Source organism: Aythya fuligula, chromosome 9, assembly GCF_009819795.1.
Source record: "Aythya fuligula isolate bAytFul2 chromosome 9, bAytFul2.pri, whole genome shotgun sequence".
Taxonomy (NCBI): Eukaryota; Metazoa; Chordata; class Aves; order Anseriformes; family Anatidae; genus Aythya; species Aythya fuligula.
The window spans coordinates 11552951-11577901 of record NC_045567.1 but is presented as its reverse complement, the minus strand read 5'-3'; the positions used below and the strand labels follow the sequence as shown (position 1 = coordinate 11577901).

The 24951-nt window shown below is 50.8% G+C and overlaps 3 protein-coding genes across 4 annotated transcripts; 2 read left to right on the top strand and 1 right to left on the bottom strand.

Moving 5' to 3' along the window:
* Window positions 1–332: 332 nt before the first annotated feature.
* Window positions 333–4999, bottom strand: WDR53 (WD repeat domain 53). Of its 2 annotated transcripts, none has more exons than XM_032193028.1 (2): window positions 4948–4999; window positions 333–1628 (listed from the first exon to the last, which is right to left on the bottom strand). In XM_032193028.1, exon 2 carries the CDS (start codon window positions 1623–1625, stop codon window positions 1050–1052), a length of 576 nt encoding a protein of 191 aa, XP_032048919.1. In that variant the 5' UTR covers window positions 1626–1628; window positions 4948–4999; the 3' UTR covers window positions 333–1049. The 2 variants fall into 2 exon arrangements, with proteins under 2 accessions (XP_032048919.1, XP_032048918.1); XM_032193027.1 differs by lacking the exon at window positions 4948–4999 and adding an exon at window positions 3975–4491.
* FBXO45 (F-box protein 45) lies at window positions 4816–10107 on the top strand. The gene is made up of 4 exons (XM_032193255.1): window positions 4816–4825; window positions 4877–5115; window positions 5224–5580; window positions 7527–10107. The coding sequence occupies exons 1-4, from the start codon at window positions 4816–4818 to the stop codon at window positions 7710–7712; spliced, it is 792 nt and encodes a 263-aa protein (XP_032049146.1). The 3' UTR covers window positions 7713–10107.
* A 10665-nt stretch (window positions 10108–20772) lies between these two features.
* On the top strand, window positions 20773–24242 carry NRROS (negative regulator of reactive oxygen species). Its single transcript, XM_032193254.1, has 3 exons — window positions 20773–20801; window positions 21917–22040; window positions 22281–24242. Exons 1-3 carry the CDS (start codon window positions 20773–20775, stop codon window positions 24240–24242), a joined length of 2115 nt encoding a protein of 704 aa, XP_032049145.1.
* The last annotated feature ends 709 nt before the right edge of the window (window positions 24243–24951 follow it).

Sequence of the window (24951 nt, the reverse complement as noted above, 5' to 3'; positions counted from 1 at the left end):
GGAGAGAGCATGAGGAAAAAAAGTTTTTTGTTTTTTTTTTTTCTCTTTTAATTATTTGACTATTGGAAATCTAGCATGAATCACACACATCAAGAGCTGCAGCATTCCCACATAGCTGCACTCTCCCCACCTTCAACTTGCAAACTAAGGGATGTTTCTAAGAAGCTGTAATTACCAAGCTCTGCTTGTAGCGTCTCTAACCGCTCTGGGAAGGCAGGGGAAGTATTTGGCTGAGAAGAACAGTGCATTTGGCCCTCTGTATTTAGTCCTTGATACACTTCTTGACAATTTTCACAGCACCTATGCTTAACAAGTGAGTATAAACACATGGGAGCAGTGAGAGAAAGCATTTATTAAGACAAAGTTAATAGCTATTTTTCTCTTTGGGATACACACAACTAAATGCCTACAACAGCTGACCCATTAAACAGATGTTACCATTTTCTCCTGCTCCTTTGTTTACTGCAGTGTGAAAAAATCCAATTGACAATGACTGTCTAAGTACTTTGATTATTCCTCAGTTAGTTGGTGCTTCTCTAGTCTTGTGTGCAAAATAATGAGAAACATATTTCTACTGGATCCAATTCAAGCTAATCGTGACACCGTTTAACAGGGAAATTAAAGTAAAGCACCAAAATAGTTGCAAATGCAAGGAGCTCAGCCAGTTGCATCTCTGTTACTGCTCAGCATCCTCATTTAGCATTGCTGATTTCCCTGCTAGCGTGAATTTATTCCTCCGACCTCAACTATGTCAGGTCAGTCGTGCACTAATATTATCCTCAAATCTATTGAAATCAGTTTCACTTAAGTTCAGGACACAAATTGCCAACCTTGAAATAGCAGCTGCAGCGAACACCACAAGCTGCTGAAAATAGAGCACCAGGCCAATTACATCACGAGTGCTTGTGTGAGAACACAGCAAAGTCCCTGCCGTTGCTGAGGGTGCAGCAGGGGTCATTGTTCAATCCACCGCCGATGGATTTAACTGGACTCATATTTCAAATGCAGAGGAATGATTCTTCACTGCAAATTTGTCAATGTTTCCGTGGCTACGATTCTGGCAACGGATAAACAGATATAGAACTACTCTGATCAGCAACTAATACTCTCCTGGAGCCTTTGATCTCTGTGCACGTGAGCCAGTTCACTTTCTCTCCATGCTCAATGGTTAGCTTTGGTAAAATTCTAGCATGGTCATTTGAAGCTGCTTTGTTGAGCTTTCCATCTTTTCTGGCTGGTGCTTGGGCCTTCCTTCTATGGAGGGACTTGGCTGGGCTTTTCTGCTGCTTTCCCACATCACTGCTGACATCCCAGAGCAAGACTTTCCCATCGTTTCCTCCAGTCAACAACCAATATGTTTCTGGCATGAAGAGGACCTGTGATACTCCTAAGCTGTGACCTTTAAACTCCAGCTCACGTTCAAACTTGACACCAGTGACTCTGAATATCCTAACTTTACCATCTTGAGCTCCGCAGCCAAAGATGTTGCCGCATGATGCGACAGACAGGGAATGTGCAAGCGGAGGGTTGAAGAGCTGGCCAGCTGACTGTGGATTGTCTTCTGCTTCACACTCCTGAAGGTTTGTGGTCCACAGGGGGCGAGCTTTCTGCAGGTTCCACAGCATAACCTTGGGGGGGGGAAAAAAAAATCTGTTTTACATCGAAGGACACAAGATGTACCATCAGATTCTTAGGTAGAATCAGATCCTTTTACTAATAGCGAAAGAAACCACTAATTCTTGCTCTGGCAGAGCAAGGACTGTGTATGAGTGCAAGAGACACAAGATCTGTTGTGAGAAGTGGTTGATCTTCACTTGTCAAATAAGACAAATGTCCATGGCACAGTCTGCAAGCCATCACAGTGCCCTTCCCAGCAGAGTCAATGACTCAGGCCTTTAGAGCATGAGATGGATGAAAAAGCTTTTCTAAAAGCTTTTCCATTCATCTCGGCAATAGTAATCATGATATACTGCACCTCTTAATTATTTAAAAGGCAGGACATGAGCAGTGAATGAAAAGAGAGCTTTATGAGTCTGAATTTTAGTTCCGTCCCTGCTGCACAACTGTTCTAAAACAATCACTTTCTCACTCTCACGTGTTTGAGAAATGGAATAGCAAAAGGTAAACAATAGAGAGATATCTTTAAAATGGAGGATCTGAACTGTACTTTTTATATCAAATGAGTAGATCTGGTTTGTCCCGTTACGTTATTAAGGAAGAGCATGCAATTCCTGATAAGGTAGGGGCAGGTGGTGTTTTTAAACTTGCTTTTGAAATGCCACCCTGCCTTCAAGCTGCTTATGAAGCAAAAACCCTTCCTTCAAATGCTTCCGCCTCACAGCAATTCAGGTGCTGTAGATCTAAATGGCACCTGTTAAAAATTATTCTCTAGTTACCTCTATAGTATGAATTGATGATGATTACTTGCAAGCCCAGCAGATATCAAAGCCCAAGTCAGTCTAATTCAGTCCTGATATGCTGTTTGCTTATCTCGAGTCCAAAACATATTGTTTCCTTTATCTGGAATCCAAAACATCTTGCTTTTCACTTTTCTGTTTCAGCAGTCCCTGCTGCTGCTGCATGAAAACTACTTGGCTACCAGTGAAAGGGAAAACTTGTCCGTGATGACTGCACAGAGGGTAAGTCAGAGGGGCTGGGTCTTAATGCTTCACCCAAACACTCCCGTTCTCATCACAGACAGCGCTGCAACAGCTTTATGCATTTAACAAGTAGTGGCAAGTTTTATGCAAACTAAGTATTTTCTGTCCTCATGGCATTTTCCCCATTTCTGTGGCACTACTGAAAAAAAAAAATGCCAGTGACCTAATTTTCAGTTCTCATCAGCTGCTGAGTTTGACACACGAACCCAGCAAGTTTCCATACTCATGGAGCTGGTGACTTGTCTAAAGACATGCTGCAACTCAGCACTTCAGAATCCTGCAACTCAGCTTCTCTTTGTGAAGTGACAGACCTCACAGCCAGCCCTGAAGCAGAAAAATACACTTTTCACTGCAGAAGAACACTAACAAACGTCTACTATTTTGGGGATACTTTCACCTAAAAACTCGTTTGCTGAGCTACACTAAAGCATACAAAGAGTCACAACAAATAACCAGTTTGTTCTCACAAAAAATAGTATGAAAATGGTTACAATTACGATAAAAGGGTTCCAGCCATAGGCTTGTGATTCTGTGTTTTAGGCATATGAAATTAAGCAAGCAGTTTAAGGTGCTGAGTGCATTTCCTACTCTCAGACTGATACTTCAGTACCCCTGAAAAGAAGTTTCTCAAATACTTCATTTAAAATCTTTTAAATGGACAAAGTTTTGATTTTTTTTTTTTAAATCTGTCAGTCAAAAAATCTGGCTGACTTCTACCAAACAACTTGTTTTTTTCTTTACAAACAGTGGCTTTAAAAATGAAAAAAGGTTTTAAGAACATGGTGCATGATCCTGTCAAAGGAAACTTGCCCCAAATGCCACTAGAACCATGGAAACCTCTGTAGAGAGGAGTTTTAATCTCAGGCTGAAACAGGAAGGCGATCAGCTCTCAATCACTGGAAAGACGCTACCAAAAACCATCTATCTTGCATGGTCAGCGTGGGCAACGTAATTCAAGACTCTGCTAATTCCTTAGCATGGTTTGTTCTAAGGATGCTTCAGCAAAGGACAAAGTTTTACTCTGCCTCATCAAGCGGAAAGGCAAAGAACATTCAGTGCTTCCAAGAGGATACTGCAAAGAAGGGCTGACTTTATAAAAACAGCTCATCCTCACAGCAGACAGATATTTATCCCTCTGCATTAAAGCATTCCTGCTAGCATCCTGTCTGCTTCAGGCATTTTGTCTTCCTAGCCATCCCCATTTTGTCTGCAGCCACAGCTGGTCACCCGGGCCAACTCCTGCTCCACACACAGAAAGCCGAAGCGCAGCCACCGCTTGGCCTCCCTACCCTCTGCCCATGGCACGCAAATCACCTGCATGTCCAGTCCGCACGAGACCAGGCTCTGCGGCCTCTGAGGCCGAAAGGCGACGGAGGAGCAGATGTTTGAGTGCCTGAGGGCCCGGCAGGCCTTCTTGCTCGCCAGATCCACCACCTTTATCGCCCCGGAGTCGTCCGCCGCGGCCAAGAAGCCGCCGGCCTCGTCCACCGCCAGGCAGTTGATCTCCTCCTCGTTCACCTGGAAGCGCTCCACGGGCTGGGTGAGGGCCCTGGCGTCCAGCAGCAGCAGGGCGGCCCCGTGGGAGGCGTACAGGCGGCTGGGGCAGCGCGGGCAGAAAGACACCGCGCCCACATCGTCCTCGGGGGGCAACCGCAGCCTCCCCACCGGGCTCCCCTCACCGCCGCCCCACAGCGCCAGCTCGCCCCGCTCGCCTCCCGAGGCCACCAGCCCCTCGCGGCTGGCCCCGAGGCACAGCACGGCTCCGCAGTGCCCTCCTGCCCAGCGGGCCGCCATCCCTGAGGGAACGGGGGACGAACGGGGGACGGGGACGGCGGAGCGGCGGCCCCCAGCCCTGCTGCCGCCTCCCGGCCTCCCCGGGGCGGCTCCGTCCCCTCCCTCCCTCCGCATGCGCGGCGGGGCGGGCCGGGGCGGGCGGCCCGCGGCTGTGATGGCGGCGCCGGCCGCGCGCGCCCCCTCGCCCTGAGGCCTCGGGCGGGCGGGCGGAGCGCTGGGGACCGGCCCCGCCGCCGCCGCCGCCGCCTGAGGGAGGCCGAGCGGCCCCCAGCCGCCCCTCAGCCGCTCCCCGCCGCCGCCGCCGTCGTCGCCTGAGGGGGGGCGGCCGAGCCGGTGCGCGGCCGGGGGGGGTGGGTGGGTGATGGCGGCGGGTCCCGGGGGAGCGGCGGCGGCTTCGTCGTCGTCGTCGTCGTCGTCGGTAGCGGCGGCGGCGGCGGGCGGGGGAGCCGGGTGGCGGCTGCCCGGGCGGGTGCTGGAGCTGGTGTTCTCCTACCTGGAGCTGCGGGAGCTGCGGAGCTGCGCGCTGGTGTGCAAGCTGTGGCACCGCGTCCTGCACGGCGACGAGAACAGCGAGGTGTGGCGCAGCCTGGCCGCCCGCTGCCTGGCGGAGGAGGCGCTGCGCACCGACATCCTCTGCAACGTGCCCACCTACAAGGGCAAGGTGAGCACCCGGCATCGCCACGGCCCCCCCCGGGGGTGAGCCCGTGGTGGGGGTGGGTGGGAAGCAGCGGGGGTCTCAGCTCACTTCACCCCCACCGCCCTGCCCTAGGTCCGTGCCTTCCACCACGCCTTCAGCACCAACGACTGCTCCAGGAACGTCTACATCAAGAAGAACGGCTTCACGCTGCACCGCAACCCCATCGCCCAGAGCACCGACGGGGCCAGGACCAAGATCGGCTTCAGCGAGGGCCGCCACGCCTGGGAGGTGTGGTGGGAGGGCCCGCTGGGCACCGTGGCCGTCATCGGCATCGCCACGAAGCGGGCGGCCATGCAGTGCCAGGGCTACGTGGCCCTGCTGGGGAGCGACGACCAGAGCTGGGGCTGGAACCTGGTGGACAATAACTTGCTGCACAACGGGGAGGTCAACGGCAGCTTCCCGCAGTGCAACAACGCGCCGAAATACCAGGTGAGCGGGGCTTGGCGCTGGCCTGCGGGGCCGGCTTCCCTGGCGCCTCACAGCTGCTTGCTGAATGGGGCCTGCGTGCCCATCCGAGCATCTCTTTGCCATCCCTGCAGAAGGTAGGCAGCTTTGCCTCCTGAGGCTTCTTCTCCTTAGTTTGTCTTTTTACCCCTTCCTTACATTGCACCTGTTCAGCCTGCCCGGTCCTCTGTCACCTCCCTGCTTCTATCTCAAATATCAGGCGAGGCCCGTGCATCGTGGGTGGTGCTTTAACACCACGTTGCTTTTTAAAGCAAAAGCTGACGAGGCTGTTTTAGCTCTCTGGAGTAAGGCTTGGCCCCGCGGTGATGTGGCTGCGTGCAGTAGGTGTTTCACCCTTTTGTGAGCTGAGGCTGGTGCTCAGGTAGGAGCCTTCCTGCAAAACCCCGCAGTGGCACTGCGTGCTGTGTGCTGGCTCTCTGGCTGTCTTCCCGTAGCTGATGTCCTTCAGCTGGGCTGTGAAGTCCAGATAATTTCAGGTTATTAAAGAGTGCGTGCTACCTTTTTGTCTGCCTAGAAGTGTTTACCCTTGTTCCTCTGGCTGCTTACACAGCCACATTTTGACTGCTGGATTTCCTCATGCTGCAACTTAAGCTGCATGCAGTGAAATCCCCATCTGGTAACGTCATGGGTTGGTATGAATAATGCCTTGCGTGTCAGTTGTGCATGAAGATCTAACTGTTACCTTATATTTATAAATTTTGCATAAAAGTTCACTGCCAAGCAGTTAATTCTGTCTGGAAGCTATACCTGCCATTTTTGCTATTAGTAACTGAAAATAATGTAATTAAAGACAGTTAGATTTCACGTTTCCTGACATGTGAATTGGCTCAGCACTTGCCAGGCCTGCCCGTTTGCAGACTTCCTGCTGTCCCTGACTAGGCCTTTCTGCAGCAACAGGGTGAGGAAGGGTTTGAAAGCCAAGAAGACTCTCGTGGGGACTCAAGGGTGAATGGTGCTTGCAGTCACTGCTTTCTTCTTAAAAATTGTTGAGCGCTCAAGCTGGTGATCCTTTAAAGTATTTTATTCCTGGTAAGAAACGGGCAGTGATCTGCTTGTGGAAAATACACTTAAAGGTAATAGAAATTCGTTAGTGTCAGTTCGAAGAAAAAAATGTCTTGTCTGGAGGCAATCCCCAGCATTGCGGTTGGCTGGCAGGGATAAGAAGTTTGTGCTATATCATGCTGTGTTTGCTGCTGGTCCCTGCGACTTGTGTTTATAGTTGAAAATAGTAAGTGCTAGATAAATGCAGGGAGCATTGTGTACACCCTGCTCCAAGTCTCTTCTTGCATTCGGTGTTGATTTTGCTCGCCTGTGTATATCTGTTTGAGGATTTTCATGCTTACTTTGCCCAGACTTTGCACTGAAACTTCCTTCTGCCTTGGTCAGGGAACATCTGTGACAGTACTTGTGCAATCAGGAGTGTGTTCTGGTATGCTTTGTCTGTGGCAGTCACCTTTTTAAAACAATTTCATTGACTTTACAATTGCTCTTTGCGGATCTTACAGGTCAGTGGTAACAAGCAGATACAGAATACAGGTCACTTTGAGCAGAGGCCAACAATTCCCAGATTTCTGTGGTATTTTGAAGCAGAAACTGCACCGTATGCTTACTGACAGTGCTGTCGCAAGGTTCAGGTGTGAAGGATTACATTGATCACCGTGTAGGTGTTGAGATACAATCTGCCCACTTGGAGACAGGCAGAAGAGGTATTTGGGATCTTAACACATACAAGAGAAATTGAGAAACTCCTGTCGTAAAAACGTGGTAATGAGAAAAAGGAGAGCCTTGCTTTAATCTGATCTGCTGTAATACGTGTGGGTTTTGCTTTATTTTTGTGTCTCCATTTGAGTATGTTGACTGTTTTTTGTTTTTTTTTTTTTTCTCCCTCCTCTCCTACCTCTTGTTTCCAGATAGGTGAAAGGATTCGAGTTATCCTGGACATGGAAGACAAAACGTTAGCATTTGAGAGGGGCTATGAGTTCTTGGGAGTTGCGTTCAGAGGACTGCCAAAAGTTTGCCTGTATCCGGCAGTGTCTGCTGTGTACGGTAACACAGAAGTGACTTTGGTCTACCTGGGAAAACCTTTGGATGGATGACATGGATTGTTTCGTTGGGACGTCAAGATGTGGATGACTGGGAGGAGAAATCTGCATGTTGGTTAGAGGGAAACGTGTATTAAAAAAAAAAAAAAGTGTGGGTGTGTGTCCAAGAACCATCAAGGAAACCGTACAGAATTTTGAAACGGAGGACCAGCCATACTTCAGGAATTGTGTTACATTTCCTCTTTCTACCAGGCCAGAAAAATCCTCAGGGTTGCAGTTGGTTGAGTGGGAAGCTGACACATGCATGTTGCAACAGATTTCATTGCTAAGATGGCAGTGCGTGACCTCAAATATTTAACGAAGGATTTGATATAAAACTGCTTGAGGAAATTAACCTGAGATTTGTAAGTAGCGTGTTTTGTGAAAGACTCCCATTTTAAAACTGCTTGTTCCTTTCCTTCCCTCCTTTGGGCCGACATGGGTACCAGGGGAGAGCAAGTCTGGTTGGGTTTTATTTACAGTTTTTAACATACTGAGAAGCATGGTCTGTCTGGACTGCCCTTCTCCAGTATAACGATATAAAATGTGTGCAGCTATTTTTAAGTGTATTTTAAGAATTGTATATATAGACCATGTTGAAAAGAACAGTTAAAACAAAAGAAAGGGTTTGCTTTATTCTAACTGGAATATCATTTCTTAAAGGGAAAAAAAAAAAACAACAAACAAACCACTACATGGCATCAGAAAAACCTTGGACAGGTGTATAACATTCATGTAAATGTACTTCTGTTGTATTGTAAAGCATTTTGGGATGCTCTTGTGGAGTACGGTGCTACATTGGCTCATTTTCTGTGTAGCTGAAAGCTTCTGTAGCTTTAACGATAGTTTTGTTCTCTGTAGGAAATGCAAAAAGTGTGCCCTGGAAGTTTTGTTTTGCCAGAATTCACGGTCCACCTTTAAGAAAGGAAGCTGCAACACAGTGCTGAGCTTGTCTTCCTTTCGAGGTCAAAAAATACAAGATTTTGAAAGCGTTCTTATGCTTTCCAATCACTGTAGTGAAATATTTCAAAAGAATGAGGAGGCAGCGTTCAGCTTCTTAGTCGATCTTAGTTTCAATTTAAATGGCTTTTCAAGGCTTTACGACTTCACCTTTATTTAATTATAAAATCCCTCAGTACCCAAGTATTCACTTGCCAGTTTTCAGTCAGGACTGGCAGAATTCTCGCCTCCGTTTGATGGGGATTCTGGATTGGGTTCAATGTTTGTGCTTTTTGCTTTGCGCTGTTTTTCTAAAATCCTCTTACAAAACTGCCTGGTGTGTCACTGCTCTGGCACGTGCAGGCTGAAGAGGCTGTGCAGCTTAGGGGCACGGGAAGGAGCTGCTGTCTGGGGACACTGAGGTGGAAAGGTCTGTAGAGAGCTGCAGAAGGGCTCCTTTTAAAATAGGGACTGAAGCCGGTGAGCCCTCTGGTTGTCTCTCGGCTCTCATTTCTCCTTCATTGGTGTCTCCCAAAGCTTCGCAGAGCGAATTGGACAGTTCTGGAGTTGTTGCTGGTGTGGTGTTCAGAGAGGGTGGAGGAAATCTTTATACAGCCTCTTTCTGTTTTATTTGCATTGGAGAATGTGAATTGCTTGACCTCGGACACTGACATTTCTCTGAGCCAGGGGGGGATTTCTCTTAGGCTGTGCTCATTTACCCTCCAGTACTCAAGTGCCGTGAGGGAAGTGGCACGAGTAGGTGACTGAGGTGCCCAGCCAGCTGCTGCAGAGCTCTCCTGGGAGTGCTTTTTACACAGTAGTTAACTGTGCACTGGAACAGAGGATACACATTATTACCATTTAAAAGGATTTAAAAGTATTTATTTGTTTTATGTGTTGTTTATTGCTTAAAGGCAACGTTGAGGTCAGTTCCTCTTGGCTGTGTTAAAGAAACGAAATATGCAGTGAGAAATGATGCTTAAATGGTACTGAGAGCAACTGAATAAATGGAGAGAGACTGGCACGAAGTGAGTACCTGTGGGAAAAGTCAGTTACAAACTTTGTACTGGACTGTAGGGAACTTGTCTAAATAGCAGAACCATGTGGCATGAGGTAGGGAAAAAAGGAAACACAACCCTGTCCCGTTTCTGAAAGGAACATCTTCACTGAGGTGTGAACGTGTGGGCGCAGTCTTGAAAAATGTGACCGCTGCGCTGGCTCACGAATCCAATTAGATGTAAGTAAACCCTGAGAACTTCAGAGGAGTTTCATTCACAAATTAAGATTGATTTCCATTCTTCAGACTGCGTCTTGCCCTATAAATAATTTCCCTCTAAATTAGAAATGGTGAAAGTTGAACATTCCTTAAGGGTGGGTTTGGGGGGACTCACTTATGTAAGACTATAACTTATTCCTGGAGACCAATGCTGGCTGTACAAAATATTAAAATAAACTCTGCTATAATTCAGAAGGGTATATCTGTGTGTATTGTTGTAACGACATCTGTGGGGTGCTGATAGGAAAAAACGGAGTAGCAGTTTGGTGTGTCTAAACAAAAAGTCTTATCATCGGGAAGATGACGGCGCTGGGACCCTGTGATCTGCTGCATGAAGAGACAGCTGGCTGGTGGTTACGAGGACCTGAAGACTCGGTAGTTTAATAGCTGTGCTCGTGAAATTACATCCTCTGAGGCGGGGATGCTGGCGCGTGGCAGCATGGGAAAAGGCTTTCCTAGCAGCTGGAGGTCTCCTGACGCAAATTACCGAGCAGCAGAGGAGGTATTGTGCTCGCCGCCGAGGCTGCACTGCCCTGCTGCTGAACAGAGGTGACCTCCTTCCGAGCATAGCAGCTCAGCCTCTCTTTCTGTAGCTTTCAGCATGGAAGTGCAGGATTTCTTGGTACTTGCAGGAAAAAGTAAGGATTCCGGGTTGAATTCTACTCCACAGCAACAGCATCCAAGATGAGCAGTGGTAGTTAATGAAAGTAGGTTTTGATGGTGGACTTTCTCTCCCCATTATTATTCAGATTATTAAAATTAAACACTGCAGAGCGTTTTGCTCTGTCAGGGATGTGTTTGCTCACTGTCAGCGTTTTGCAGGTCTTAAACATGGGCCATCACTGGGAGCAAGCGTGATAGTGCGAACACCACGGAGCAATACTTAAACTTCATTGATTGTTCCGCTGTTAGCCCGTGTTACCCAGGTGTGCTTGCTTGAAGGTGACTTTCAACTTTTTGCTCACCACCCTTAAAAATTACTAAGAGAGAGGCAGCAGACCCAGATGTGCACAACTGAAGGTACTTGTGCTACCAGACCCGATTTAACTCCTCTCCCTCGTTATTTCTGAATAGCCTTTGTTAAGCTGGGTGTGTGTTACAAATACATCTGTGTATTTGGCTGGTGACCTACAGCTGAGACTTTTGACTAACCAAGCAGCTGTTTGCTTGCAGCTTTTCTTACTTGGTAAATCATTTTGAGACTGACTTTATTCATCTTTATACTTTGAGCTGGAGTGCTACAAGAAAGCAGATGGTGAGCTTGCCGTTGGGGAAAAAAAAGAGGCACCCCCTGCTGCCACCTTCGTGGTGGTTCACGCTGGTGGGACAGCAGGATTGCCAGCCCCTCCTGTGTTGTCTATGTCTCGAGCAGCTTTGAGTACCAAATGAATCATGCAGCTGGAGCAGTGATTTCTGACATGGACATGGACAGTCAGTGAGGTCCTGCAGCGTGCCCGAGCCCATTCTGCAGCGCTGGGAAGCCGGGAGACACCTCTCCTCTCCGTGAGCTGCAGCCAGCACACCTCCTCCGGGCTGCTCAAGAGAGACGTGCTCGAGATACTTTGAAATAATAAAGATTTAACACCTGTAAGATTTAATACCTGTAGTCAAGCCCTGTGCTAAGGCATTGTTGTTTACTTTTTACTTGTTTTGCAGCTTTTCCAGTCTAAGAGCACTAAAAGGTCTTGCTGACTCAAGTGCATGCCTGCTGGCCGGGATTCACGTGGTGCTTATGCAGATGTGTTGGCTTCTGCTCGGCTGTGCTGGCTTCATGCTGCTGCTTGGTTCTGGGCAGGTCCTTAAACTGGCTGTCCAGCATGTCCAAAAGCATGTAGCAGCATGCTTTGGGCACAATTTAAATATCCAGAGGATTCTGTGTACTTGCCAGGGGGTTATGGAAGAGCAGACAAGCCAGGCAAATACCTTTTTCTGCTCTTAGTGTTGTATATTGCAAGGCCTCTGCAATGCCTGAGTCAGGGAGAAATTTGGTCCTGTCTGCAAGGGTCCCACAGAGCACATCCTCGCGTGTGGGTGGACTTCACTCATGTGACACCAAGCTCTTGTTTCGCCAGAAGAGATCAATTACCAGTTGCAAATTTAATTCCAGGGCTTCGTGCAGCTTGTGGGCGTAGTTCAGACAAGGATGGTGGTTTCATTTGACCTTAAAATTAGCTGGATGTTGTAGAGGAATCAAGGAGAGGTCAGATGTGCATTCAGTAGTCCGTGTGGGTGAGGGACGGCGTTACAACCCTCTGTATGTCCTGGAGCTTTCAACGTGGTAAGTTCTCAAACACCTGTGTAGGTATGTATGGCTGAAGCCCAAACAGCTGAGGTGTAGCTGAAAGCAGGACAACGTACTGCAGGATGAGGCAGCATCTCAAAACCAACCAGGCTCAACAGATCCTCTTGCAGGAACTACTGGAGGAGGGCTTGTTTCCAGCCAGGAACGCAGGGATGCTCGGAAATACTGTGTGAGGCTGAGCAACTGTGATCAGTAACCAGAGGAGATGGCGTTGTGGTTGGGAGCTCTGAAGCTCTTCCCAAAATCTCTTCATCAAGAATTTGCTTTGAAGTGGCAAACTTTGGCTGATGCTTGTTCAGGGGTGAAGAGGTCTGGTGCTGGCTAGCCAAAAATGTGCTGGGAAAGGGGATTCTACAAGTTACTTCAGAGTGAGCTAAATAACTGCTCGAATTATTCTCCCTTTCCCAGCTAGTGGTTTGACTGCTGTGGTCAAGCAGAACATCATCTGTTTATGTTTAGATAACTCAGACAGATACAGGCTTCAGGATCCTTTAGGATATCCCATTTATTTTGATAAGTGAGCATTTTGCTTATCAGTTGAATAAAACACTGATCTTTTTTGCAGATGTGTGTCGTGAAAACTGGTGGGAGATGAGCAGCTGATCTAGTCGTACTTCATGTATGGGGAGGAACATAAAAAAATCAAAACTATTTCCTTCCTTTCTGGAAGGAACTAAAAAACAAAATTAAAAAAAAATCAAAATGCTGTGGGAAAACACTCTGCTGGGGAGATTTTTTGAAAACCATTTTTTTTCTGCTTAAAGAGCAGCACCGAATGTGCATTTTTGGGAGTCCTGTGTGTGCCTTCTACTGGCAAATGCCATTTGGTTTTGTAACTTTTGGCTGTGTTTCAGGTGACAAAGCTGGCCGGGAGCAGATGGCCCTGATCCGGTGGGCTATGTGGGTGAGCCCTGTGTTGAGGCCGAGTTTCTCTTGCCTCGGATGTGTCTGTGTTCTTCTGCCTCCGAACCCAACTAGAATGCATCAGCTTTTCTCCCCATTTGCTGATGATCTATATTCTAAAATTTCCTTGACACAGGGGATGTGTTTTCCAGATGGCTGCCTCTATTTTTTTCTCTCTCATTTTCGCTGCGATGCTAACAGCAGCGATGAATTAAAATAACTTTCAGGCTGGTAATGGTTTGATCCTGCAACTATGTATAAAACTTGTTTTCTCTAAGTATTTGAGAGGTAACCAGCCCATGGTGATTCCTGAGCATCTGGGTTTCAGTGCTGATATCTTTGTTCTAGCTAATCTTTACATTATTCCTCATTTTGACTTTATTACCTTACTATTTTATTACCTGTATGAGCTTTATGTTTTTTGTCTGCCAGGAGTTGCTGGAACACTCCTGTTTAACTGAAAGCTACTGGTTTGTAATGTTTTGCTTAAAGTTTAGGACTTGGAAGTGCTCCCTGTCTTTTCTTAGGTGTTACAGACCATGGTTTGTTTTTTCCCTTCTCTTCTCATCTTCTCTCCCTTTGTGACCCTCTAGAATCTTCCTTCCATCATCAGCTGCGTAGAAGGGAATTTCCTGCTGATCCGATCACCTCCAAGTATACATCCACGGTTACAGAAGCTCCATGTGTTATAAATAGCTCTGGATGCTGGCAGGAACACAACTGCAAGTGCTGTCTGTGCCACCATTCTCCACATGGGCTGGTTCTTGCACAATGTGGGTAATTCAGTGGCTTCTGTGGCCAGGAAAGTCCATTACTGCATTACTGAAATCTGTTCTGGGATCCTTTTTCACATTTGCAATACGGGTTTTTAAATGGGTAGGAGGATGATGTGCTTGGTTTCTCTAAGAGATACTAGACTACCTCGCACTGAGGTATAATTCAGTCTAAAGGAAAAATTAATGAGGTGGTAAATGAGCACTGAAAGCTTTTCCAGCAGTGATGCCGGATCTGCTAGTTTCTCTTATACGACGCGTTTTTCATTCAGTTACACGTAGTGTGACTTCAGAATGAATTCTCACACCTCCCCACAAGAGGGCAAAGTTAACAGTGCTGTGGGAGCTCGTACCTTAAATTTCCAAAGCTTTGTGCAAAACTAGGGTTTAATGTGGAACCTTCTCTGCTAATGTTACCTCCATTATCCCCTTCTGCTTTTGGTTTTTCAGGGGATGCAGAAGTAGAGTTTTTGAAATATACTTCTTCATTTGAACCCTTGATCCTGAAGTTAGAGTTTATTAAGATTTATTTTCCCTGACAATAACCTGAGCTGTGACCTCACAATCACCTGCAAAGGCAGGAGGGGATTTGGGAGGCTCAAACCAAACATCACCACTGCTGTGCAATGGCAGAACATGTCTCTAGTCGGTCACTTACCAGTCTGTTTATTCACAGACCTTTTCTTCATTTCAGGCATGCGTGATCTGTGGTCAAAAGATTATATTAAATAAATCAGTAAATAAAAATATTCCGCTGCAGTTGAAAAAAGTTGTTGAAGGGGGACTTTAGAATAAAATTCACTGTATATTGCAAGTGGTATTTATTCTTCTGCAGTTTTGCAAGCTGAACGAACAAGGGTGTCTCCTTCCTGCTGTGCCTGCACACGCAGATTTGTTGTGAGCTGGCTGGAGTTGTTTCATGTTTGCTTGATTTATTTTAATTTTTTAATCCAGATTGCTCTACTGTTGTTAAAAGCTCTTTGGTTATATGTCTACCTGCAGGCAGTGTTTGAATGGAGACTAGTATGAAGGTACAACCTTGTCTGTACTTGCCTTCTGTGTGAAGTGCCTGATCTTGTGAGCTCCCCGTTTCTGCAGCTCAACCTCCAGTAATTTCATCCAGAAGCAGCAGGAGCACCGAGTGCATGTGAATGAATGGCTGTCCTGGGATGCACAACCTTTGTGGGTCTATGGTGTTTTATTGCTCGGGGCCAGCGCTGTGTCCCCAGGTATTTTGCAAAGCGATTTTATTTTTTTGTCCTTTCTTGAACTTCTGAATTCAGGCTGTGAACTTGCTCTAATTTGCACAGCACAGGTTTCACATCTTTAGAGGCAAACATAAAGCCTGTGACAGATGTGAAAACAGCTGGTTTACAGCAGCACGTATGCTACAGCTGCAAAATGTCATTCCCTTGCACACCTTCAAGCACAGTTATGTACCTGCAGCAAGACACACTGGTATCCTGTGCTCTTTGCTTAGCTCAGTCCATCAGCTTTGGTTTGCAGTATGTGAGTTGAAAATTGAGGCAAGAAAAGCTGATCGATAACAAGAAACTCATCTGTTTTTAACCAAAGTAGGTGAACGTGTGCTGTGTGCTTAAGCCCTCCCTAGACTCCCTATAGCGGAATAACATGTTAAATCTGGGAGGGAGTGTGGATTTTACTCCATCCACAAAATTCCCCAGTACCTGTTTGCATGGTACAAGGAAGACTATAGCAGTTATGAGAAAGACTTCAGTGGTTGGAAGCTGAGAGCTTGTGCTTGAGGGTATGAAGTTGTGTTGTTTCTTCGGCATCCTACGCTTAGGAGAAGTAAGCCATATCCAACAGCTTTTATAAGGTAATTTAAACAAGTGGGCTCTGCCTGATCCCCAAAAGGCTATCGATACGTACCTTTGTATTTTTAGTGCTGGAAGAACTTGCCAATAAGGAAATGGATGTTGACTAAAATATTTTTTGTATCGTATCCCAAAAAGTGCAGTGGTTAAAGCCCCTGTATCCACCAGCAGCAACAAGCAGTGGATTTCCAGGGAAATCATCTCTTTGGGGTGCTTTGTTGTGTGGTAGGGTTGGGTTTGGTTTTGTGCTCAGGTGATGGAACAATTTCCTCCCATCTGAGATGGGCACCTGAGCCCGTATGGAGCTTGAAGGTAGGAACTCATGCTTTGTAAACTGCTGAGATATTTTTATTTCACTTTCAGCATACAATCAGCTGTTAAATGAAGACTTTTAGCTGTTCTTCTCAGTGAGAGAAAGGAGCACAGGAGGGGAGGATCTGCTGCATTAATAGCATCTGCCTGAGCTTTCTCCCTCTCGTGTTCCTGTATTAAGTCTTTGTACATGGGGGCGAGAGGACAATGTCAAATTGAAACCCGAAAGCCTATGCTGAGCATCTCCCAGATGTAGCTACAAGGATGAGGTCTCAGATATGACAATGTATCTTCAGGTTAGACTTTGTTTAAAAAAATACAGAAACTCATGTCCTGGCGTCTTTGTTTTCTTACACAAGTCCAAGGACTATGCCCAAAGTGCAAGAGGGCACTCTGGTCCTGAAACCCTGTAGGCTTTGTCACTCGTCCCAAAAGTGCCGGGGGGGTGAGATGCTGAGCCCAAAGGAGGAGGAAGATGACTTGGGAAGGTGACCATGGTGGCTTGCTCCCAGCGCTGATGGCAAAGGGCCCTGGGGAGTGCTGTGGCGAGGCAGGGCTCTCGGCCCTCCTGACCGGCAGGGCAAGCAGGGTGGGGACGTGCTTGGCTTGGTCGGGAGCTGAGATAGTTTCGCTTCCCTTTGCATGAATGACACAATTTCTCACTTCTCTTCAGCAGAACAGCAGCAGGAAGGGAGTATGTGTGACTGCAGAGGGGAGCTGCTTTTCATGCCAGCTTGCATTGCTTAGTGATGTAATGGCAGAAACTGTCAACACCTTCTCATTCTGGTGACCATAGAGCCTCCAAGTCCCGTCAGTTTTACCCTAAAACCTTCAGTAAATGCACTGGGATAGGTCAGCTGCTTATACCGCTGGCCTCAGGTGCGTGCATCTCCCGTGGGTCCCTGCCACACGCTGCCGGCCGGAGCTGTCCCCTGTGGGCTGCAGGCCTCAAACCTGGCCTGGGCATGGCGGGTGGACGAGGGCGGCGGGAGGCAGCGGCCGGGGGAAGTGAGATCGCTTCTGCGGCTCTCCCCGGCCCACTTCCTCCTCATTTATGTTGTGTGCGCTGGCAGAGGTGGGAGCAGGGAGAGCGGGGACCACAGGGACGGAGCCGCCCATGCTGGATCTGGCCCGGGGCCGGCGCTGCCCGCTGGGAAGAGGATGTGGCCAAGCCGCTGACCGGCTCCCCTCTTCCCTTCCTTCCCGCGCTGTGCTTCCAGAAACACACTTTTGCTTTCTACTAAGACCTTCTTGGCCTTCCTCTGGGCCCCTTGTGGGGTGCTTTTGCTGCCTTCAGGCACTGGGGCTGAAAGGGGGCTCCTGCTCAGAATGCAGGTCCCAGGCCATATGGCGGAGGCTCGCCTGGGCCCCTAGAGCCGGGCTCATGTCACTGTGCTGCTCTGCTGGGTCGTTTCCTTCCCCACAGGTGTCGGTGTGAGAGCTGGTGCCTCTCTGCAGAGGCAGGCAAGCAAGCAAAGCCCCGCGCTCCCTTCAGAGCAGCTTTGGGAAGCGATGCCCAGAATTAAAGACCCCTTCGGATCCCCTCTTTTCACCCAAAAGCCCGGTGTGAGCCAGGAGGCTCCTGCTGGCTGCAAATAGGGGAGCTAAGGTGGGCTTTGCTGCGGTGAGCAGGTAAAAGTGGAGCACAGGAATCACAGCCGGCTTAGCTGAGGGTGTTCTGGTCACCACATTCTGGGCATTCACAGGCACGGCAGCAGCTGCAAAACCCGAGGCTCTACAGCCTGAAGTTTTGGCTCGGTTGTTAACATCAGCACTGGCACGTGTTTCCTAGGAAGAAGACAGGGGGTGGCTGGGTAAATAAGCAAGCAGGTTGTTCTGGCGACGGCTAGGGTGGAAGAAAAGAAAAAAGATTGTGAAGCTGATTATAGATTGCTGATTTGTTTCTTGGTTTCCACTGCTCGTAGTTTGTCTTGAACTGCCAGGCACCTGGCAGCTTCTGGGATAGGGCAGAGCGTCAGCACATAGTGCTGCTGTATCCAGAGCAGGTGATTACATCAAGGGACTTCTTCACCTGCATTGTCTTGATACCTTTGCATTCACTGTGCATGCTTCAGCCACGTGGCAGTTTAAAAGATTTGATGTGGGTTTTAAGGATGGATTTTCTTTAATTTTCTGAGTCCTTCCTGGCCAGTATTTAAACACAGTTTCCCATCTAAAAAGCTTTTTTTTTTTTTTTTTTTAACCACCTGAACTCCCTAGCATCTGATGGGCCCTGCTCTGAGGGGCAGCAGGGCTGGCAGAGGGCAGGGTGCTGCTCCTGCCCCTGTCCCTCTGTGATGGCTCAAGGGAAATGCTGGTCCTTCTGCTGCTGCTGCTCTGGCCCCTCAGATGGGATGCTGCTGGTGACAGACCCCAGACACAACCCGCTTTGAGGTCTTGAGACCTCCTAATGATTTTTGCAATGCTGTTTGTGGTTTCCCATGAGCCTGGGCATTGACATGTTTCTGTAGGTAATCGATCTAATGTCTTGCAAAGCAGCTGTTTCTTCCACCCATCTCTTTTCATGCTGTATCCTCCTCTTGATGGGCAAAAAGCTGGGGACTGAGCACAGCCAGAGGCATTCCTGGTATGCTTTGCGCCATCCTGAGGTGATCTTGGAGGTCTCTAGGTGACCTTGGAGGTCTCTTCCAAACTAAATGTTTCTGTGATTCTGAACATTCTCCTCTGCATAGCTGCTCATTTAATTCCCTCCAGTTCTCCCTCTGCAGCAGATGCAGCCCAGGGAGAAATGTTTCCATTTCACTTTGCCTCAATGGCCAGGGCTGTGGTCTTGCTGGGGGGGTGGGGGGTGGGGGGGGAAAGTGGCAAAAAATCACATTTCTTGCAGGAAAAAAAAAGGGCACACTGGTGTCTGCTGGGTATCAGAGGCAGTGGGTTGCTGGTTTCTGTCGTAGTTTCTCCATTCCCCCAGGCACTGGGTGCGGCAGTCTGGGATGACCAGGCGGAGCTGCCCCACTTCTCAGGATCTGAGCTTCACAACCTGAGGGTCTGTTAAGGGAAAAGATGGGAGGTGGGATGGAGGAGGCTGGGTATAAAACCTTATGGAGGATCCTGATCATTTTCTGCAGCTGCAGGAATCACTGCGGCACACTCGGGCACCTCTGCAAGCCTTCATTTTAGCCCAGCCATACCAGTGAGCTGGATTGAAGCTTCATAAAGAGCCAGTCAGATTGGCAGCTCAGTCCCTGTGCCTTTACTGTGCCAGTAAAAAAGAAAAAAAAAAAAAAAATCCTCAAACGTGCAGCTGGTCTTTACTGGGAGAACTCACAGTGGGGCGTGTGATGCTGCTTGAGAGGAAGAGGAGGGGGGCAAGCAGCAGCTTTGGAGCATTATCAGAACCACCCGGCTGCAGGATGTGGGGAAAGTGTGAAAACAAGGGTGCTGCCAGAGACCTGCGTGCGGAGCCGGGCTGCAGGGAGTGGCCCCGGTGTGTGACCGCTTTCTGAAAAGGGCGGTGTGGTGTGGGGGGCTCGGCTTTGGACGGCCAAATTCACTGACATGGGATGAGGCATGAGATAAAACCTGGTTTTCTCTCCCCGGGCCGCCAAGGAGCTGGCAGAGGAGGCTGCTTCGACCCTTGGGGCACCACCTGACTTGGTGGCACTGCGTGGATGTCATCGAAAGTTCTCCCGGGAGCCTCTGGATCAGCGGGGAGCGGTGTATGGCTGCAGGTGAGGACACTCAGTGTTAAGGTTTCCCAGCCCTGGGGGGAATCTCCTCCAGCTGCTGCTTTTCTGCCTGTCAGGTGAGTGGTTTTGGTGTGGGCTGGGCTCGTGGCAGGGTTTTGGGGACGAGGAGTGGGTCTGTAGTTATCGGCCGGTCTCAGCGCTTCATGTGACCTCGAGCAACACCCTGGGAATCTTGCCCCGCTGTGGAGTTTCTGACATCTGCTCTGCTTCGCTTGGCCTGTGAGTGCTTCTCTCTTTTCCTTCTTGATTTTTATGCTTCAAACTTCCTTGAAAATGCAGGAAATGAAACCACAGGGCTTTTTTGTCAGTGATGTGGGAGCGCTGAGTGTCCTTCCAGAGAAGAAATGAAATTTAAAGTGAAGGCAAAAAGAACAATAAACATCTCTGCCCGGTCACACGCACTGGCTGCAGGAGCCCCAGGACCCCTCGGCGCAGTGCCCGGCGGGTCGGGGTGACCAAGGCAGCGATGTCCCTCGGGGGGCGCGTGGTGTGCTGCAATAAGCTGGCTGCCCCATCACTGGCTGCACGTAAGCGGGGAATTGAGGTGCGTGAGGACCCCGGGACTGAGCTGCTCGACCCACCTTCGTGTTGGCTTCTGCATTTGTGTTGGTGCTTGGGAGCTCCCTGCTTTGGGATGGGCTGGGCTTGCACCCTGGGCGCTGGCTTTGTGGAAATCCGGGAATGTTCCCGGAGTTTGCTCGACATCCACAAATCTCACCTGGGTGCTGCGAGAGGCCGGGCGCTGGTGTCCCAAGGGTGCCGAGGGGAACAATTCCCCCCTGGGAAGAGCATCCCTGGCCTCGTGTCGAAATCTGGGGCTATCAGGGGGTTGGAGGGCTGCAATGTGGGGGGCGCCCGCAGCAGCGCTGCCCAGCCGGTGGCTGTTCTCTGTGGCCAAACCCAACCAACCCCAAAGGGCCCTGGCTCTGCGCTGTGGTCGTGCTGAGCCCCGGGGCCCTGCCTGCGCTCCCCTCCCTGCCCACCCCGTGGTTCCTCCTTGCTGCCGGGCTGCTTGTGAGTGCATGACCCGGGGTGTGAGCGCCGAGATCAAGTAAGCGAAGTGCCTCGCCGCGCTCGCTGCCTCCATGTGACTGCAGTTTCCGTTAGCTCCTTCCGCAAAGGCTAACTCAGCGCCGAGCCAGAGAGCGGCTGGGAGAGGGGGCCAGCAGCTCGTCCCCGGCCTCGGCCCCCCGAGAGCCCCCCGAGTGTGGCGGTGGAGGGGCCGCTGGGCACAGGATGCGCTGCTGCACGCCCCGCGTGCCGCCCCGGGCGGTGAGTAACCTGCCCCTGGTACCCCACGGCACCCGCCGGGGGGATGCCGAGGGGAAGGAGCTGCTGGTGCTGGGGGAGGCCAATGCTGAGCTGTGAGGAGGTGGCGGTGGGGGCAAAGGCTGAGTTGGGGTGGGGGGATGCGGCTCAAAGGGGTTTGGGTGCCACTGCCGAGCTGCAGCCCAAGGCTGTGGGGTTTTGGGGAGCAGTGCTGTGGGGAGGACACCGCGGGGTCGATCTGTGCTGTGCTCTGGGGTGCTCTCACACTCTGGGGGTGAAGGCTTGGAGGGGCTGGAGAAATCACCCCACCCCAAGAAGGGTTTTCCCACCCCCCTGGATTAATAAATGCCAATTTCACATTGGCTTTTGGCTGTCCCATGGAAGGAGATGAACCGGGATGCGTCCCCTGCTTCCTCTGGGGCGTGAGGCTCCAGCTTCTCAGTCTGCCAAAAATAACCTCCGATTTCTTCTTCAAACACCGGCAGTTATGAAAACGCTGCTTGCCGAGCCCCCAGCAAGACCTCGCTGCTCATTTGCCTGAGGTTCAGCTTTTCCCCAGATGCAAATACCATCAGCTCCGGTTCCACAAAATTAGCAACCGTGGACCTCGTATTGAAAAGCAGCCGCTTCCCCGGCTGCACCGCGGCACCGCGGGGTGGCAGCCAGCAGCAGTGGGTGCTGGAGGGGACACGCTCTGCTAGCAGTGGGGTTGGTGACCCTGGGGGGCACCGGGGAGGGGGCTGTTAGCCCCGTGAAGCAAGGAAGCCTCTCCTTGAGGGTTGTAGCTGAGCACGCAGCTCAGTTGAGCAGGGCATGGTGCTCACTGCTGCGGTAGGAGCCCGTCACCTCCAGGCATCTGACCCGGAGTTTCTGACCCTCTTTCCTCTGTCCCCACAGGAGAGCCGCTGCTGAGATGGAGGCCCTGCTGCCCGGTCTCTCCCTGCTTCTGGTCCTGCTGGCAGCGGGATGGGGAAATGGGGTGGGTGCAGCCTGGGCGATGTCTCCTGGTGGCTGCAAGCACGTAAGTCCTCACTCTCACAGTCATTGCCCTTCTGATCTCCCAATCCTGCCCTACAAACCCCAGGCACCTCCAGACCTGCCCTCCCAGATACTGGCCTAGCCCTGGAGCTAAGGCTTGGACTGGGATGCCGAAGCTCTGTCTGTGGAGCCACCACCTCCATCCCCACTTTGCTCCCCAAACCTCTCATCCCCCCATCTCCTCCTTCTCAAAGAGGTGTCGCATTTCTGCTTCTTGCTTTAGGTGCAGAGCACTGCAGACTGCACTGGGAGGTGGCTGAGCTCTGTCCCAGGAAATCTTCAAGGTGATATTGAAGAGCTGTTGCTCAATGACAACACTATCCGGGTCCTGGGCCATGCTTCTCTGCTCCCGTACCCCCAGCTGAAGCATCTCAGCTTGTCCAAGAACCGGCTGAAGCTCATCGAGCCTGGCACCTTCCTGGGCAGCCAAGGCCTCCACGTGCTCTCCTTGGCAGACAACCTCCTCTTCACCAACTACTCGCAGACAGCAGCTGCTCTTTCTGCTTTGCCAGCCTTGCGGACACTTGATCTGTCCGGAAACTGCCTCACTGAGGACATGTTATCAGTTTTGCTTCTGAATCTGCCGTCCTTGGAATCCTTGTCAGTGGCCAGGAATGCTATCATGAGGCTGGACTCGTCTGTCTTCACCAACTTGACGCAGCTTTTGGAGCTGAACCTGGAGAAGAACTACATCTTTGAGATTGACCAAGCTTTTGAAGGGCTGCAGAAGCTGCAGAGGCTCAACATAGCTTATAACTACATGCCATGCGTAGTGGACTTCGGCCTGACCCAGCTCAAGGTGCTCAATGTCAGCCACAACATTATCGAGTGGTTTCTGGCCTTTGAAAGTGACGATCTCTTTGAACTGGAGGTGCTGGACCTGTCCCACAACCGGCTCCTGTTTTTCCCTGTGCTGCCCCGGCAGAGTAAGCTGCACTCCTTGCTGCTGAAGGACAATGAGATGACCTTCTATCAGCGTCTCCCCAACGGCACTTCCCTCGCAGATGTCACCGTGCAGTTCCTGATCATTGACGGCAACTCCACCAACATCACCACGGTCAACCTCTGGGACGAGGTCTGCTACAGCAACCTCTCCTCCCTGCGCCTCCTGGACATGAGCCAGAACCAGTTCTGGTACCTGCCGGAGGGTTTCCTGGCCAAGATGCCCTCCCTGACCCACCTGAAGCTCAACCAGAATTGCCTGGAGACGTTCCAGCTGTCAGAGGAGGACCCCTTGGCCATGCTGACGGACCTTGACCTGAGCCAGAACCAGCTGGTGGAGCTGCAGGTGGGTGCCGGGGCCACCCTGCCCAGCCTGCAGCTCTTCAACCTCAGCACCAACAGGCTGCGGGTGCTCCCCGCTGAAGTCTTCACCTACACCAGGAAGATCACTACAGTTGACCTCAGCCGCAACCGGCTTGACCTGTGTCCCCAGCCGGCTCTTGCAAGCGAGGTGGAGAGTCCTCCCTGCGTGGACATCAGGGGAATCGAGACCTTGAACCGCCTCTACTTGGCCGGCTGTGGTTTGCAGGGGCTGGCCGGCCAGCCCTTCCGAGGGACATCGCTGACACACCTGGACCTCTCTGACAACCAGCAGGCCCTGTCTGGGGACCCGGGGTGGCTTCAAGACCTTGCTGCCACTCTACGGGTTTTGTCCCTCCGCAACACCAGCCTCTCCTCCGCTGTGGTGGACTTCTCCACCCTGCAGAGCCTCGCGGCCTTGGACTTGTCAGGGAACTCACTGAGCGCGCTCCCCGCGTCGCTGAGCGCCATCAAGCTGCGCAGCCTCGACCTCCGGGACAACTGCCTCCCGGCTCTGCCCGCGGACGTGGCGCGGACGCCCCTGGCAAGGAGCCTGCAGGAGCTCTACCTCAGCCGCAACCCCTACAACTGCTGCACGCTGGGCTGGTGGGAGTCCCTGCAGCGCGTGGAGCAGCTGCGCGTCCCCGACGGGCGCGAGCTGACCTGCAGCTACGACTCCAGGACGCTGAGCGCCCGGGCGCTGCCCGAGACTGTCCTGCGGGCCTGCCGCTGGAAGGTGGCCAACATGGCCCTCCTCTACCTGGTGCTCGCCCTGCCCACCTGCCTGACGCTCCTGGTGGCCTTCGCTGTGGTCTTCCTCATGCTCAAGCAGAAGCTGCTAAAAATGTTGAAGAGCCGGTGCGGGGCATCCAGCCCTTACTGATGGGTGGGGATGAGGAGGAGAAAGGGCCAGTGGCACTCGGGATGGTGAGTGTAGGCGAGACCTCAGCCATGAGACGGAGTGGCTGAGAAGCAGCCTTTTGGTGCTGCTGCTCTGGGCACGTCCTTGCACCAGGTCACCCGGCAGGGAAGTGTTTTCCTCCATACAGGGTGGTTTCTTTTATTTATTCACCCTGCCACAGCTGCCCTCCATGTGTGCCCATAGGACGTGCCCAGGGGCCAATGCACCACCCTGGCACGTGGCTGCATGGTGCTGGCACTGCTGAAGCCTCTGGTCGACTCCTGGTGTGAGCTGTGAAACCCCAAAGCCACCCTGGTGCTTGGGAACTTCCATGGTGAACATTTTGCATTTGTGGGTTCTGGAGGGCGAGGGTTGAAATCTCTGTGTAGAAGGTGAAAGAAGTAAGAGCGAGAGCTCTGGCTTGCTGGATTTGTCACTGAAACTTCAGCCTGGATGTCTCTGCGGGATATATCACTAAGAAAAAAAGGATTGAAACAGTGATGGTGCCCCGATCAGAACAGTCCCCATCCCCATCCCCACCCCATGCTGCCCTGGTTGTGGCACTGCTGCTGGCAGTGCCCAGTACGGCAGTGAGACGAGGCGGTGTCAGTGGGGTATTTTGGTGCGTTGCTGCTTGGATCCTGTCTAAAAGAGCCCCTTGGAAAGAACCTCAAGTTGCAACAATGCAAAA